This window comes from Tamandua tetradactyla, chromosome 26 (genome assembly GCF_023851605.1).
Source record: "Tamandua tetradactyla isolate mTamTet1 chromosome 26, mTamTet1.pri, whole genome shotgun sequence".
Classification (NCBI taxonomy): domain Eukaryota; kingdom Metazoa; phylum Chordata; class Mammalia; order Pilosa; family Myrmecophagidae; genus Tamandua; species Tamandua tetradactyla.
In genome coordinates, this window is record NC_135352.1 from 39853237 (window position 1) to 39871889 (window position 18653).

The window sequence follows — 18653 nt, forward strand, 5'->3', positions numbered from 1 at the left end:
GGACACCTCTGCCAGGCTGACATTCCTAAATCCTCTTCACAAGCCTTCAGTGACTATCCCCTGACTACCAAATTCAGTTTAGACTTTGGGAATGGCCTGTGCAGTCTTCCCAACATAACCCGCCCATTACCAGCGCTCTTCAGCGGCACTCGCTTTCTGACGAAATAAACACCACCACTCGCTTCCTCTTCGTCAACGCCTGTCCTCAGTTTCACCCCTTGTATCTGCGTCCTAGGGGAACCCTACTCGTCCTTCGGGCTCAGCCCTAAGACCCCATGAATCCCCTTCTGACTCCGCTGCAACCTGACGTGGTCTCTCACGCCTCTGAACCACATCATTTTGCTCACACTTTTCCTCAGGTTCGTCTATTCTGCCTTACATTAAGGTATTCTTTCTCTTCTCCCAGGGGTAGATGGTGAACTCTTTGGAGGTAGGGTCTGTATTTTCTCATTTTGTTGAATCCTCTGGAGAGCCTAGCGCGATGCCTTCCATACTGGAGGTACTCAAAATCTGCTGAACTGTGAAGAAAATCATGTATGTTTTTCTTAGAAAATAAGTGTCAAAGCTGGTGAGGTTATTATTGGCTTAACTCTTTAAAAAAAGAGGTAGGCATTCAGTTTCCTCAAAATAGTGTTAATCACTCTTTAACAAGCAAGCAACTGCCAGAAAATTACTCAGTGAATGTGATTCAAAGCTACAACATACAGAAGTGTGAGTCGCGCTGGCAGCTGGGCAGTTCTGTCCTGCTTCTCGGGGGGAGAGCACTGATGTGCCAGAGCCTGGAACAGCCACAAGAACGAACACGTTAACCGCAGCATCAGATATCACAGCTGGACAAACAGCCCAACTCTTGGCTTCTAAGCTTTGCGGGTGGCTCATTTACCTGCCTGAGAGAGGCAAGAGATAAAAGCTGATATGGTCTCCACTCCCAAAGCTGCAGAAAGCCAGAGGCGAATTCTCCATGGGAGATGAAGGCGAGGGAGGGGTACGCTGAGTGATACGGATGCATGGTATGCTTTCATACATTGCCAATAAAGTCAGAAAAGTGCTAATATGTATACTAGAACGTATGTAAAATTTAGGGATGTTTTATTTATTGTTTTTTTTTTTTAGAGAAAATTCTTAAGACTATTGTACACATGCTAATTTATGAACACCCTATTTAAAATGATTTGCTATGCTCTACATTTAAATTTTTTTTTTGCACGGGCAGGCACTGGGAATTGAACTCAGGTCTCTGGCATGGCAGGTGAGAACTCTGCCACGAGCCGCTGTTGCCTGCCCACTCCACATTTAATTTTAAGTGTCCAAAAAGGAATGAAGCCTATCTCATTTTTTAAAAAGGTGTGAGAAAGAATCAGGTTTTTAAGAAAAGTTTCTGAGAGTTGTTATGTGTGAGTATTTTGAAGTATTTTACAAAAAAGGGTTTTCTCACTTAGCACAGAATTTTAAGAGAGGCTTAGGAGCATTTGTTAAGATAAGCTCAGATACTTCTATTTAATCAGCAACACAATATTTACAGGAATGACACATAGAAACACAGAACATGCTATTTCTAGGTGCTACTCCAGCCATGCAGGAAAAAAACATAGGAAACAGCTAGCTTATGCAAAGCTTGAAGGAAGGATGGAAGGAGTGAAAAAAGGGAGGAAAAGAAGGAAGAAGAAATGAGAGGAATGAAAAGCGAGGGAGAGGAGTTGGGAAGAAAAAATTGGAAAACTGCAGGACGGTCAGGGGGCCTCAGAGCGAGAGGAGTTTCAGACGGCAATCAGTGTCTCTAAAATTTTCAAGGAGAGATGAAGGCTTAAGTTATCTTAGAGGCAGAAGCAAGATGATGTAGCTAAGGCAGTGTGTGATATTCATGTTTCTCAGAAAGTAAAGAAAACATCAAAATTAAATGGCAACTTAAAACATTCAAATCTTGACAAGAAAGTATGTCAAAATAATACTTAACTCTCTAACCACCAGGCCTACGGTAAATACTTTTAGTTTATCCTGTCACTTAATTCTAATCCAATCATGAGCGATAAGTGTCAGGAGGCCCGTTTTAAGGTTCAGGCAACTGGAAGTAGCGAGGGTAAGTAACTGGTCTAGGATTTCACGTGCGGTAGTGGAGACGCGGTCTGGCCTCTGGCAGACACCCCTCATCGCGCGTCTCTCATTCTCCCAGCAGATGCTGACTGATTAGGTGCGACTGGGCTCCTTGGTGCCAGCTCTGGTGAAAAAGGACAGCCCTGGGCTTCCGGGAAGACGGCAGAATAGGACAGGCTGGGTTCACCCCTGCTCCAAGGAACAGCTAGAGAAGAGACAGAAAAATGACCGGGACAGTGGTTCCACGTCACGAGTGACCGGAGAGGGTTGTCACACCACATAGGGAGGTCCTGGATGAAAGAGCTGAGGAACTGGGGCACAGATAACGGGGTGAGTGGCTTTGGTCGAGACTACACTGGGGACAAGAGGCTGCGCCCAGGGAAGTGTCTGCCCTGCAGTGAGCCTGGCAACTCGGCACCCTCAGCCCCACAGCCCGGAGCTCCCTTGGGGAACCCAGACGCCAGTCAAGGAGCTCTCCCTGCTCACAGAGACCACTGAGCTGGTGCACAGAGCCTAAGTGCCCCTTTCCAAATGGACACTAGAGGTAAATCAGACTTCTAGGTAAAGGATGATATGGCTCATATTTTCAATAAATCACACAACTCAACAACAAAAGAATCAACAACCCAATTTTAAAATGGGCTAAACATATGACTAGATGCTTTTTAACCATCTGTATTTGCTCTTTGGAAAAAGATGATGCTCATTTTCATTACCAAAGGGAAATGCAATGAGATACTACCTCACACCTTTAAAAATGGCTGCTATTAAAGAAATGAGAAACTAGAAAGGTTAGAGAGGATTTGAAGATATTGGAACACTTATGCACTGCCGGTGGGAATGCATAATGGTGCAGCCACTATGGAAGACAGTTTGGCTGTTCCTTAGAAAACTAAATATCTAGTTGTCCTATCATCTGGCAATACCACAACTTGGTATATACCCAGAAGAGCTGAAAACACTGACGCAAACGGACATTTGCACACCAGTGTTCATAGTAACATCATTCACAATTGCCAAAAGATGGAAACAATCCAAATGCCCATCAACAGACGAGTGGATCAACAAAATATGGTGTGTGTGTGTGTGTGTGTGTGTGTGTGTGTATACACACAAAGGAATATTATTCAGCAATAAGATGAAAATGAGGTCCTGAAGTACATGACAACATGGATGAATCTTGAGGACATAATGCTGAGTGACATAAGCCAGACACAACAGGATAGATACTGTATGATTCCACTTTTATGGAAAGGTAAATTCAGAGGCTTATAATACAGAATATTGGGGACCTAGAGATACATGGAAACTAGAGGTACGTGAACGAGTATCTAATGACATTGAACTCATAAGGGCATGGACAGAAGTGAAGGCAGCTCATTCGTGGGCCTATGAAGAGCACTGCCATATTGAAGGTGAACATGATTGAAAGGGGTGTACAGAGCCATGTATCCCAAATTAACTCTACAAATGTACATAAGTTCTTACATGAACTACTTCAAAGGTATGAATCTTGTAAGAGAGTAATTAATACCAGGGTTTAGGAGGAAAACTACTATTACTTGCTACAATTTATGTAGGAGGACATCAACAGTACCACAGCAATACCAGGGGTAAATAATTCAGGCGGTGGGGGAGGACAAGTGCTAAGGGGAGGTTTGGATTTTCTGCTTGGTGAGGGTGTGTTTATCGGTTATTTTTTTCTTGGGAGCAATGAAAATTGTCTAAAATTGACGTTTATACAACTGTGTTGTATAAACTGTACTGATAATTATACAACTAAGTGAGACTAATGTGAGAGGTGGACTGTTGACGTTGGACACTGTACATGATGCCCAATGGATGGAGGTGGCTGAAGGACACACTGACTGAGAAGTAGCGTGGTGAACTGTGGTGAACACATATGCTCGATATTGTGCGGCTACAAAAAGGAATGAAATTGTGAAGCATGCAAGGAGGTGAATGAACCTGGGGGACATTATGTGATGTAAAATAAGCCAGAAATAAAAGAGCAAATATTGTATGGCCTCTTTTAGAAAATACATATAAGAAAATTGGTGCCTACATTGTAAGCTTTTTAGCAATGACATTTAGTCCGGAGCTGAAATTATTATTTCTAGACTTTGAGAGGCTGGACTATAAATGAGTAAGCAGGTATTTCCCTGAAACTCTAGCTATCTGTGTGACACTCAGAGTAGGAGTTCTGCAGGTTTGAAAGTCAAGCATTGCCACTTACAACAACTTTTAAGGAAACTGAAAAGAGATCAGGTTTCAATTAGATGTAAGAATGAAGCCAATGGGGGTGGGATTAAGGCAAATCAGAATACAGGGGTAAGGAGGACATTGTCTATATTTTAGAACTTCCCCCATGCAATGAGACAAGGGAAAGAGAGGTTTATTTTGTCCAAAACCTAAATTTCCCCATAGCACATAATCAAACTCAACCTGTCTGGATAGATCAAACAGCCCAATCACATGGAGCCCAGAATGGGAATGAGGGCTTGTAATTCTGTGTAGCTTAATGTAATACTTGGGAACATCCCAGAGTATGTTGAATAGATAAGTAAAAAGTATTGGGAAAGTCCCTTGAGGGATTTGAGAAAAAAATATGGAACCATTAAACTTTACTGCTGATGAAACCCCTGATACTGTCTCAAACATTAGGGACTCAAGTCAATAGGCCAAGCCTTTGATCTTGAGGCTTGCTCTTGTGAAGTCTTCTATAGGGCAGAGAAACTTAGCCTACCTATAGTTATGACTAAGAGTTATGTCCAGAAAACCTCTTTTGTTGCTCAGGTGTGATCTCTCTCTCTCTCTCTCTCTCTCTCTCTCTCTCTCTCTCAGCCCAACTTTGCAAAGAAAATCATTACCCTCCCTGCTACATGGGACATGACATCCTGGGCTGAAAGTCTCCCTGGCAACGTGGGCGATGACTCCCAGGGATGAGACTGGCTCTGGCACCATGGGATCAGCAACACTTTCCTGACCAAAAGGGGTTAAAGATATGCAACAAAATAAGGTATAAGTGGCTGAGAGAGCTCAAATAGAGTTGAGAGGCTATTCTGGAGGCTACTCTTACGCAAGCTCCAGCTAGATATTTCTATTTACCATGGTTTGCCAAACCCTAACCAAAACAATTCCTGCCAACCCTAAAGTACGCCCAGGGCTCTATCTGAGATACTACAAAAGTTTCAAGAACTATGATTACTTTCCACAAACCTACAGCCTCCAGATGGATTCCTAGGCCAGATAAGTCCTGAAACTTAGAGGGATCAATCTCTCCAGAACATCAACTCGTTCTATCCTCCATCAATATTATCAACAGCCCTTTCCAACATGAAAAAGTTAGAATGGGCATAGCCTATATACCCCTAAAGACAGGGAGAAATACCAAAGGAATCGTTATAACAGAGAAGAGAAGATTTAACAAACAAGTATGACTGCTGAATCATTATACTGATATTTCTTTTAGTCTCCAGTGTCTAGCAGCAGCTATAAGGAAAAACCTAAAATTCTGGAACTGTAACCCATACCAAACTCTGAAATCTGTTCCTTAACTACTTGTTACAATGTACTTTCAAATTCATTACTTTATATACATATGCTATATTTCACAATAAAAAAAAATGTTCCTTTGGAAAAAAAAAACAGCAGATACAGTCCTTGCTCTCAGGGGCTATTATCTAACAAGAAAGGCAGTCAAAAAATAATAAAATCAACCAGCATCTCATGAACTTTGATAAATGCTATGAATGAAATGGCCAGAGAAGAACAACAGATTCTAAAGCAGGGCATTACCAAATTAGAAAGCACAGTTAGAGAGATCCAACTGAGACCCAAAGGATGGGGAGGAATCAGCTGTAAGAAGGGGGATGCACTCTTGGAAAATGGAAAGCACGTGCGGAGGAGCCAAGAGGAGGCCAACACAGCCAGAGCACTGTGCGCTCTAGAGGGGCTCGGCAGGGAAGGGAAGGTCAGAGCATGGGAGCAATTGCAGGGTAGGAGCTCAGGTTTTATTTTATATGTAGTCAGAAGGCACAGAATAGGCTAGATCTGTGTTTTTAAAAGATCACACTGGGGTAGGCCACAGTGGCTCAGCAGGCAGAGTTTTTGCCTGCCATGCCATGGAGACCCGGGTTCGATTCCCAGTGCCTGCCCATGCAAACAAAAAAAAAAAAAAAAAAAATCACACTGATGTCTGTGTTCATGACAGACAGTAGGATGCAAGAGTGGACCAGTAAAGAGGTTCTTGCAAGGTTCCAGGAAAGAGGATAATGACTTGGATTTAGGTGGTGGCACTGGAGAGGAAAGAAACTGAAATATATTTTAGTGGTAGAAACAGGAGGCCTTGTTGGATGTGAGGGGTGAAGGAGCAGGAGATACAAAGGATGACTCTAAAACCTGTGCACTGTTCTACATCTTGTACATAATTTGATTTTCTTACTATAGTTCTTAGCATATTTCCTAGATTGAAAAGCTAGCTACATTTATATCGGTATTTTAAATGCCATATTTTTATAAATAGTTCATGCGCTAAATGTTCAGAATCTCAGTTTTCCACACTGCTCAGCTCACCCTTTGAGTGCAGCACGTCCATGCTCTCCGTCTGGGCGGACTGTGCAGGAAGAAACACCGCGGGGTACAGTGTGCTGCAAACAAGGGGCTCTCAAGCACTGAATCTCAGCTTTGCCATTTAGCTGGGTGAACACAGAGAAGTCACAACACTCTGAGTCTCAGATTTGACACAGGAAATAATGTCTCACTGTTTGGCTGTGAGCACTGCATTAGATAACTAACAGTAAAAGCCCAGGTGTGTAGTAGAAAATCAGAAAATATTAGACTTGTTCTCTCCCTCTCCTCCCTTCTCTCCCATTATAGTGGCGAGAATGCCATCAATAGCTTCCCAAAGTAACTTCTGTAAGAGGGGGTTAGAGTAGTATGACTGAGTGCTGTGTTTAAGATAACTAGGGTAATATCTCCAGGACAGACTCCACATGAGGCACAAGAGACACTGCATGGTTATCATGTGGCAGTTCTAACTGTACAACCACCATCCTCACTCTTTGACTAGTAGGGTTGTCAGATAGTAGGGTTGAATTTCAGATGAATAAAGACTTTTTTTTTTTAGTATAAGCATGTCCCATGTAATATTTGGAACATACTTATACTAAAAATTTTTTCACTATTTATCTGAAATCCACCTTTACTTGCCTGGTTCTTCACTCTACAACCAGGCAAGGGTTTACTTAGATTAGGGTTAAAACATGCCAAGAGTCTTTTCTGGAAACCTCTTGAGACACTCTACCTCTTCTCTGCACAATAAGAAGTTATGTTTCTCATCATCTGTGTCTCTCATCATCATGGTTCTATATTTCCACTCCTATTTTCTTTGCATAGTTCAATCATCCCTATAATTTTTACCAATGAATATATGAATGCCAGAAGTCTGCTGAATAGCACTATATTAGATATGGAATTTTACCTAATAGTCTTAAAGCTTGCTGGTGTGTGTGTGTGTTCTGTTTTAACCTTTTAAAATGAATATGCTGAGTGTACATCATCGGGAATACAATTTTGAAAGTTTTCTAGTAGTAGTGAAATAAATTTGCATCCACATTAATGAAGGCTATTTAGATCCTATAGCAGTAAAACAGGTTAGTGAATAAACTGAAAGAAAAAAGCTGAGTTCATTCCATCATCACTGTCTATGAAAAGTTAAGAGTTAGAAATTCTTCATGTTAAAATCATACTGAATGAAAATAATTTGAAAGTTTAAGCCATAGGGTTATCTAGTTAGGTGCTCCTTTTGCCTATATTTAGGAGCTTCAATTTCTATTTCCAGTAGTGAGGGAAATAAAGGAAACACGGATGTCTAGTTGATTATACAAGAGACCTCTAGATCAGAATTACTATTTCTTATTGTCCCACAACAAGACAAGGAACTTGCTCCAGAATATAATTCAACACTTCAAGGAAATTTTGCTACTAAAAAATTGTCAGCTGAGATAAACATTGAAATATATGATAGTGTGGTTGAGTTACGTTCTGGTGCGAGCTCATTTTCTCATTGTGGGCTGGTGGTAAAAAATTCGCAGACCAGTGTGAGTTGGGGAGCGCATGGCGAGCAGCACTGATGGAGAAGACCCCAGGGTTTCGTGTGTACCATCTTCAGCATGACGGCATAAAAGGAGAGACCTCCTCCTGACCGTCTCGCAGATCAAAGGAGCCTCTTGCCTCTCTGAAATAAAGGTATAAATATTTCCCCCATTCTCACAATCTAACTAGACCTAAATATCCATCAACACAAAAGCTGCCCCGTTTTAAAAAGAAGAGGACGTGCGCTTACTCTTCTTGACGCAAGTCGTTGACGCTGCGGTCCAGCGAGATCATGTCACTTGCCACCATGTTAAATCCAAACTCTTTCACGCTGGCTTGAACAGCATGTTTGAATTCTGGTCCCAAAACCAATGGCTTGGCTTTCTCTCCAGGGCCACCAACCACTCCAGGAGGTTCGGGTTCTTTGGGTTCAAAGTTACCGAGGATTCCGGGGCGTAGCACAGGGTCATGGTAGGTGAATGTCTGAGGCTTAAATGTGAGATACTGCCTCTGTATTACGTCTCTCTGGGAATCTCCTCCAACATGACGCTCTTGTTCATTTTTGGCCTTGTTTTTTCTTCTAATAGACTCTAAGTCCACTTCTACTCCTTCAACATGAGGCCATGGTACCACGGGTTTGAATCTGTCATCCCCAGGAGCTAATCCATTGCCTCCTCGGTTAGGCATGGGGTTATTGACATCTCTGCCTTCCTACACAAAAGGAGGGGGATATACAATGAGTACATGAAGGCAAACCACCACCGCAGAGTTTATGACAGCAATTTTCATGTTAAGAAATAAAAGAGGCTGAGGCAATAATAAAATGGGTTAAAACATGAAATAGAAGGCAGGCTATCAATCAGGGCTTCCTGTGCGATTAGAAGACATCTTCCAGGATGAAAAGGAAATACCAAGAAACAGGCTATTCCTTCACCTTACCATTCCAAAACACATGAATGGGTGCATTTTTTGCTTCTGCCCTTGTAAACCTAACTCCCTATCAAAGACCTCCCAATAAAGCAAATTGTGAAGAGTTTGAGCAGGTTCTAGGACCTTTGATTAAAACAGGCACTTAAAAATAGGTCACGCTGTGCAGTCTTTGGTTTCTCCCAACATCCAATGTATGGCAAATACAGCCTTTTCACAGCGACATCTGGCAATGTGGTGGCGGTGGGAATCAGATGCCACCCGTCACTGGACTGGCTCTATGTCTTGAATGGCAGGAACAAGGTGGAGATATGCACTCAACCATCCCGATTTGGTAGTTCCTACTCAGTGAGGATTCCAAAACGATAAAGAAGAATTAAATAATTGTAACTAGATCAGCTTGGGCTTTAAAACCATATCCAGTACCTAGTTTGGTCCATGCTAGAGGTAACACAGTTAAAAACAGATTCTGTGTGACTGGGTATTTGGGGAGGGGCCACCCTCTTCTATCTGAACCCTCCTCATCACCCAGGCAGATGTCATAGTCAGAAATCCTGAATGCTTTTGCTTCTCAAGTATTAAATGTGAAGGTTTTGCACACAGCAGTGTTTTTCATCATTAGCATCAGCTTAGTGGCTTTAAAAAATACTGTGATGTGCCCCAACCCCAGAAACTGTGAGCTAATTGGTCTGGGCATCACATTTTTAAAAGCTCCTTGGGTGATTTTCATATGCATCCAAGTTTGAGTACCACCGGCTTACATGGAGAGCTGCTAGTTATGATTAGACAAGGGGATATGGAGCGAGCACAGCCGGGGAAAAGGCAAGGTAAACCGAAAGCAACTGCAAAATAGGCTAACTGGTCTGACACTTCATTCCACACTAAGATTATATGATTCCCTCACATACTAATAATAGAATTAGCACCATCTGATCAAAACCGTTCTGCAGTGCTAGAACTCTCTTGGAAGCCAAGTTAAAAGCTTTGCTTAAAAAACAGAACAGAAATAAGGCTCCAAATATGATGTTGCACTCTAGGTAATCTTATCCACTGGTAGTTTATTCAGGTGCAAAAATCTCTACAGAAAAGCAAGTTACTTCAGATGTGAATTTAGTTGATGCTGAAGTTACAGTAAGGACTGGCTAAAGAAGCACTGCGTTTAGAGAGCTCAATAATAACAAATTAAAAAAAATCTATTTGGTTAGGTAATACAAACATATGATAAAAACTTTAAAAGATCTAAAAGGGTACATAGTGAAAAGAAACTTTTCCTGCCTTCCCTTCTGTAGAGACAACCAAACCTATCAGTTTCTTGTGCATCCTTCTAGAGACAGTATATGTATTTATAAATATACATGTGTAAAATTAGAACATTTTTAATGGATTCAAATTTTTAATGGATTCAAACTTTATGCTTATCTTCATCCAAAAGTTCTTTGACTCCTGTCTGTTGACTTAAGGATCCTTTTCCAAATCATTAACATTTTTGGGGATTCTATTAGAAGCCTACTAGTATTCTAGCTCATTCTGGGCTATCTCATTCTTTTCCAAGTTAACTGACCAGTTTTATACTGATAATTCTTATATCATTCTCTAGCCTGCATTTCAGACTTATCTCCAACCCTCATAATTAATGTTGCCCAAACATTTCTACTTATACCTTTCTGGCACCTGAGTTGAACATACCCTGAAATGAACTCACCATCCACCTGACGTGCAAACCTGCTTGGTTTACTGTGCTCCTGTCTCCGGGACTGGAACCATCACCCACTGAACGGATCAAGTCCAAGATCTGCACCCTAGCCTCAACGTCTTGCTTTCTTTTATCTACTCTCTTGGCATTAAATTACTAATTCCTGTCAACTCTATCACCTGCGCAGCTCATGAAATCGGCTATTTCTCTTTATCCTCACCGCCAGTGCCTTAATTCAGGCCATCCTCATCTCTTATGAAGAGAACTACAATGGAAATAGCAACGGTGATGATTGCAAACACTATGCTCCAACAGCTTCCCATATATTATTAATTTATTTAGCCCACGAATTATCTACCCAGTCTTACAGACAGAAAACTGTGACACAGAAGTTGCCCAAGGTCAGACTCAGTAAGTGATAGAGCCAAAATTTGAATCCAGACAGCCTGGCTCGTGAGTAGGTTTTCTTTATAATTTACTGCTTTTCATACTAACAAGTATACTTACTTTATTATTTTTACTTTACTATTTTTTCTACACAGCAGCCATGGAGACTTTTCTAAAATTCAAACATTAACATGTTACTTTCCATGCTGAAAACATCCCCCCGGTGTCCAGATGCCCTCGGGAGAGCACAGGCTCCTGAGCAGGGTCACTGAGGCCTTCCAGGCTCTGCCCGGCACCTAGTTCTCCATCACTACCCACAGACCAGGGACTGGCTAACTTTTTCTGTAAAAAATCTGAATAGTAAACATTTTAGGCTTTGCTGCAATTCTCTGTTGCAATTACTCTACTCTGTTATTTACAGGTGAAAGCAGCCGTAGCCTATAGTGAATAGGCCTGGCTGTATTCCAATAAAACTTCATTTGTAAAAACAGGCAGTGGACTAGATTTGGCCAAAGTTGTAGTTTGCTGACCCCTGAATTAGACTGTAAGTTTCCTTGGAAGTGCAAAGGTCATGTCCATCAGGCACACCATAGCATTCCCGATACTTAGCCTGGAATGCAGTAATTCCTTAATAAATATTTACTTAATAAATATTTCAGAAATCCTAAAATTTCTGCTTTGGTCACAAGAGAGACTCTTAAAAGAAAGGGGAAAGAGAGAGAAAATGGAGAAAATGGAATGAGAGAGAGGGTCTTGAGACAGAACTTTTCTGGCAATACCTTATGAATCCAGCAAGAGAACAGCACACAAAACTTTAAAATTCTCTGTACAGTATTCTACTCTTAATGCTATATAATAGTCATCAGAAAAACTGAATTTCCTCACTTCTCAAAACCTGTATGTCATTAAATATAAAGGCAAAACTAAATAGGAGAATCGTTTCGTCTAACCACAATTCAATTAAGAATAATTATGTCAAATCTTAAACTATACGATTCAAAGAATGGCTATAAAGCAGCGTAATATTTAACTGTTCTGAGAAAGAAAACTACAGACTCCTTCCGAGAGTGAATGAGAATCAGTAGTTGCATTTGTGATTCACTGGTACTATGATACCTTCATAAGTGCCAGATGATTTAACGTAGAGCCAAAATCAATGAATCACTGTTGGCTAGAATGGAAAAGAATCTTCCAGGATTAGTACCGTTCACATAGGTGGAAATGCTCTGAAAGGTATAATCACTTATCAGATGGTATTTATGGACTATCAGAAATCAGGTTAGACTCTTCACTGTCTACTTCATATTTTACAGAGCAAAAATATATATATCTTACATTATGTATAATATTTTCTCAAGATGGTCATGCCTTGGTAGAAATGATATGATTGCAAAGGAATTTAGAAAAACGGTCCTTAGAGCAAATGAAAGTTATATGAGCTTGTTTGGATTTGAAATTGCAGGTAAATCCTAGAAAACTAAATTCTTAATAAAGAGCTTATGCACAGTCCGAAGATACCTTGAGAGGTTAATATTTCACGTTAGGAAATAACTGTAAGCAAACACTATGCATACTAGTTGCTTATAATTCATGACCCACAGAACTTAAAAGCATAACAAGTCCAATTTCATTCTGTCATTTAAAAACCCTCTTCATCAAAAGCACTTGAAATTAGAAAAAAAATCACACCAGCATCCTTTTCTAACTAGACTTAACCACTTAACTAGGAGAATAAAAAAATGGGGACAAAGGAGCAGGGAAGGGAGTTCTAAAAATAAAGCATGGGTAACCAAGAAATCAGGATTTAAGGGATGATTTTGATTATATAAAGATTCCTTTTTGCTTTCTGGCCTACTGGAGTAGACACAGAAATACGTGAAATCTCTGAATTGTAATCCAGCTGCCTTAATCTCTGAAATAATGGTTGTATAGCCCTTATCTTCTGCCTGTGATTGTAAAAACCTTGTGACTAACCTTTCTCTGTACCTCGTTATCCAGTTTTTCAACTTTAGAGTCTTATAATCACTAAAGACAGCCCCTAATGCTTCTTAATAAGGGTCATGGGTCCTCCGGGAACTAACGCACCCTAAATCCCAAATTACCTTGAAGATGGAGACTGGTTTAATCTAAGTGGGCCCAGCTGACCTGCCCAGTGGCTTAGACTTTAACCTGTAAGTCACCTGTACCTCATTCCGCCATTTCCCTTCTACACACTCAGCGACTGGGCGTGTCATCACTCTGCACATGCTGCACGGGCAGCTCACCTCTAACCACAGCAGCTGGGGCCACCGTGCTCAGGATTCTAAACCCTGGCCACCTTTTCTCTATAAAACTACCTGAATGACTGCAGTTCGGGGAGACAGATGTGGGGCCATGAGGCTGTCTGCTCTCCTACTACACACCTTGCAATCGACTCTCTCTCTTTGAAACCCCAGGGTCTCAGGAATCGGTTATGGAGCGCATCGGGAGAAGAACCCATGGTCTTTGGTAACGCAGGCACCACGGCCCAGCAGACAGAGGGTGTTTGGTGGACTGGGAGGCCCAGCCTCTCACCCACACGTGGAAGGGCGTGGGGGGCTCTGGCCTCAGCGCCCTTGTGTCCTGTGGACCAGCTAGAGCTGGTTCTAAGCCAGTCCGTGCCGAACTGGACACCTTCACGCTGCGGCCCGGCTGGGCCTGGGAGGAGGGTGTGGGTCACGTGGTTCATGCTTACTCAGGGAATAAAATGGACACACCCAAGATCAGAGACCTGGACAGCCCCTGCATATCTAGGATGTCATAAGGGTCTAATTCCAAGTACATTTTAAGACCCCTACACTATCCAATGGCACTGCCGGTGACCAACTACAGCAGAAATGAAAAAGAAGGTGTGCCTTTATGCAACTTTATATAAATATAAAATTTTATAGAAGCTTTGAGAATGGCTTAGCAGTAATGTGTACCAATAAGGTATGACATTCTGGTAAGAATAATTATCTGAGAAAGCAATAGACTCAGGAGGGTTCCTACTTTTTTTTTTTTTCAAGTGCCAGGTCAGGATACAAACTAAAAGAAAAAGGAGAAAATAGCAGTGGTTGACATCACAGTAACTGCTCTATCAGAAGGAATCCAGGCTAGCAATTGCAGTGCTATATATTATACTATAACCACCAGTCAGAGGATGAGTAATATCCAGTAAACAAGTTTAATTCAAATTTAGCCTACTAAAGGAAACACTGAGACTGTAGAACACGCATCTCTGCCTACTGCATAATAGGTAATGGAGGGTCCCTTTATTTTCTCTCAAAACTTCCATCTGATAAACGTGGACAACCACAGTTATAAGCAGGTAAGGTACTGCTGTAGTTTTAACGACTTACTGGAAAACTTTTTTACCAGGTTTCTAAGGGGATATTTTGAACCAATTAAAATACCACCCGCCCCTCCTTAACCAAAGAAGCAAACTTCCCAGTCCAGTTTTATAGGATGGACCTGTACAATGCAGCATATACTATGATCTATACTGTATTATACTCAATGGTGAAATTAATAGATGTCTTCCAAAGAGGCTGGCCATTTCACAGTTTTGAACACTTAATCATTCAAATAAAAGGAAGATTTTCCATTACAAAAGAGTATCTCCCGATAAAATCTCATAGCTGTGTAACCGAGAAATAAGGATTTAAGGGATGATTTTGTTTACTGAATCATATTCTTTTCTGCTTTCTGGGATATTGGAGTAGACAGAGGGGAATACCTGAAATCCCTAAACTATAATTCAGCTGTCCTGATATGTGAAATGCTTCTAAAAGCCTTTATCTTGTGCCTCTGTGACTGTTAAGAGCTGTTACTCCCTTTATCTGCTCATTTTTTTTGTAGGGAAAAGGCCCTAAAGCTAATGGAGAATTTGAAGTCGGTCATTAACTAGCTTCAGCCCCAGACATTTGAAATCTCCAGGCTAAACTCTGCTACTGAAAGATAACTTGTCTCCCTTCCTTTTGGCTCCCACCTTAGTGCAGATGTGACAGCTCTGTCTGCCCTCCTTTCAGCTGAAGTTCTCCTGTTGAAATGACAATGATAACATTGTCTCCTTCTCTACTGTGAACCTGCTATCCAAAGTGACCTCATCTCCTCTTGCTAAAATCCTTTGAAACCTTGAACCCTAGCAGGTAGCTGCTAGGCCGTCTGCTCTCCTACTACGTGCCGAGTAATAAACTCTTTGAAACCCCATGTCTCAGGAATTGGTTATTGAGAGCATTGGGCTTTTGAATCCATGGCCGTTGTCCGGTAACAGTTGTTCAAGTTAATCAGTATTTGCAGGTTTGGATGGTCATGTGCACCACTTGATGTTCTTAAAAGAGGTACCCATCAGCACTGGCATAATAAATTTCTGAAGATCTCTGTTTATGCTGCAGAATAATCATGCTCAACTATAGACTATTTAGATAAGGCCGGTTTTAAGCCTTAGGCTCGTTTTGCCCAATTTCAACTTAGTTTGGAGTTATTTCCTTCCCATCATCAGGATGAGATATTTTTTTTTAATCTGACTGGCTTTTATATGTACTGAAAATACTATATACTCAATAGAAAAATTCAAACTACTTTTGGAAAGTCAACTATTTGACTTATTGAAGATAACGCCATCTAGAATTATCTACTTTTTCTGAATGTGAAATGCCTGGAATGTGCTCCTACTTTAACCTTTCCAAGTATCCTTTGTGAATTCCCTTTTTAGACAGTAGACAATGGCACACACTGTCACCCAGCTGTTTCTAATCCACTGAAGGCCTCTTCCTCCAGGTAAATTATGAAATCCGCCTGGTTAGAGTAGAAAATTCCGGTCCCTTCTGAGTGTTTAAAAATCACAGAAGGACCCAAACAGAATTAAACAGGTTTCTTTCCACCAATTCAACTTTTTATTTCAACTTAGTATTTCTAAAAATACTGAAACATCAGCACCATATGTTCCATCTTTAGATAATTATTAAGCATTGATGGTATTCCAAATTTTAAATTAGCCAGTGTCCATTTCCATGGTTACCTCTTTTTCAAATAAATACTTCTGTAAATTCTTGACATCTAATCTCATTCACATCATTGAACCCTGGATGTGAATTTCCTTTTTTCTTCATTCAGGGCTTAGGAAAATCACCTTTCAACTGACAAGAAATATTACCCTTGTTTCACCAGAACCCAAACTTCATGGACAAATGTCAATTTCTCTATAGGACATGCATTTATTTAAAGTGCTTCACAGATAATAAGTTCTACTAACAAGGAAAACTTCAAAAATATAAAAATACTTTATTTTTAAATGTGATCTTTTGGGACTCTAAATAATTCCAGGGATGATGTATATTTAAAAGTGGAGTTGGCAATGATAGTAAATATGGGTAATAAATCCTTATTACTTAGAGGCAGACAGCATAACTGCAAAAACTAGTTCATCCAGACTAATGGAGGTGATCGAATTGGTTAAAATTATGCTGAAGTTTACTTTTTAAAACCATCTTAATGCACTACATATTTAAAATATCAGAATAAATAGCAAATTCTTAAGTAATGAAAACTTTCCATTTTCAGCATGTTAAGTAAAATCACAGCTGGAAAAAGGCAGATTTCACACAGAATTCTTCTCTGCGTTAACACCATAACCTCTAGTGCTTCATTCGGTAAATATGAAATGATCATTAAAGCACATAATAGTTCAAACCAGAAGCTTTAAACTCAGGAATCCTGGCTCAAGGCCACCCCGCTCCTCCCGCAGTGCCTGTGAGTAGTCCTAACAGTGGTCCTTCTGCACTACCTTCTCCATACCTGCGCACATGTCTCCCCACCCCAGGGAGGCTCTCGGAGGTCCCCAGTGCATGTGTTTATCTTCGTGTTCAGGGACCCAGGATGCAGCAGGTCCCCTGCCTGTTCGTGAGTAACAAATACCCAGCTCTGCGTCACCTGCGATGACCCTGCCAGAATACGAACCGACTCTGGACCCACTAGTTTATACCACCCTTCGGCTTGGTTTAAGCCAGCATTCTGGGAATCCAAAGGAGATAACTGAAAACCTTGCTGCCCTCACAAATCTAAAATTTGAATAATCCTTTTTTTAGTTTCTTTTCTTCATCAGATTTGGGTAAATCTCATCTGCAAGTGCAATTTGGTATTTCACGGAAAACAAGCACTTTATTTAAACACGAAAAAGTAAGTCTGCTCTAACTCTGCTGTTAGTCTTAAGTTCTCAAGGGCAATTTATCTTGGGAATGGCTTCCTGCTAAATTTGGTCCTTGTAAAAGAATAGCAGGATAGAGATTCTAAATCAGGTCAGAAAAATACTGGGTAACCGTCAAGGGGGAATAAATTAGAAAACAAAATGGGTAATCAAAGAACCAAAATACAGGTTACTACCTACAACAAGAAAACAACAAACCACAGATTGATTACCCTTTCACAAAAAACAACTACTTTTATTTGCAAGACAGTTTAATGAACTAGAGCAGAGCCATCATCACAGCACAACTAACCCAGATGCCCATGAAACACTAGAAATTTAAACATATTTGTGAAAGCCAAACACTGCTCTCCAGAGACTTTATAAGGACTCATGCCTTAATTCATGAATTGGACCAAATACAGAGAATTCACAGATTTTAAAAAAACTTTCTCATTGTGACTATTTAATGTTATAATCGAATCAAATTCCAAGAATGAAGCTATTGTCCAATAATCTTTTTGTAGTATATTTCAAAAGTTGATGAAGTTATAGTCATTAAATGCAGTCATTTCAGTGATAACAGCACAGACATTAAGTCGGGGCAATAAACACAAAGCATACCAATGGCCCCTATCTCCCACAGGGAGTCAAGGGCAGATGATGATACTCTTGGAAATCTGAAAATTAGACTATAGTGGGTAGATTTTAACTCTCTGGGAGCTAAGTAATCATAGAATTTTAAAAAGAAAGCCCCTATGTGGCATTTTCACTCTAAAAATAATACAGAAAAAATTTTCACAAAATATTTTAATAAGGCTGTCAGGATTTGACAATAAAAACATTACATTAGTCCTACAAAATAACCTGTCTAAAAATAAAAAAGGTACTGGGAAAGAGTGAGTTGAAAAAAATGAAGCAAGGCAATGAGGGAAAGATTATAAAACAGTCTTTGAAGATTTTTAAACACATGAATAATTTATACATACACATATATTATGTATGCATATGAAGATAAGAAATATACATTTTAAAACTGAATAGCTTGGTAGGATAAGAAATGAGAAATTAACCCTGCTGAATACATCCTTCAAATGAACAATCACAGCATTTCATCAGGTAGAAAAGAGAGGAACTACTTAAAAACCGAATTTATTGAAAATGAGGTCACATCTGCTCCTTTTCTGCCCACTCACACAGCACTCTGGAACTTTCTTTCAGCTGTTCAATCAGCTCTACTTCCTTACTTAGAAGAGCCTAGGATCTCTCTTCACT

The 18653-nt window shown here is 40.4% G+C and overlaps 1 protein-coding gene across 5 annotated transcripts in view; it reads right to left on the reverse strand.

Moving 5' to 3' along the window:
* GALNT7 (polypeptide N-acetylgalactosaminyltransferase 7) overlaps window positions 1-18653 on the reverse strand; it is a 134402-nt gene that overhangs the window by 56841 nt on the left and 58908 nt on the right. For all 5 annotated transcript variants that reach the window (XM_077144309.1, XM_077144306.1, XM_077144307.1 and 2 more), the window contains exon 2: window positions 8438-8898. In XM_077144309.1, coding sequence (XP_077000424.1) covers window positions 8438-8898 — 461 coding nt within the window. The remainder of the gene's footprint in view (window positions 1-8437; window positions 8899-18653) is intronic.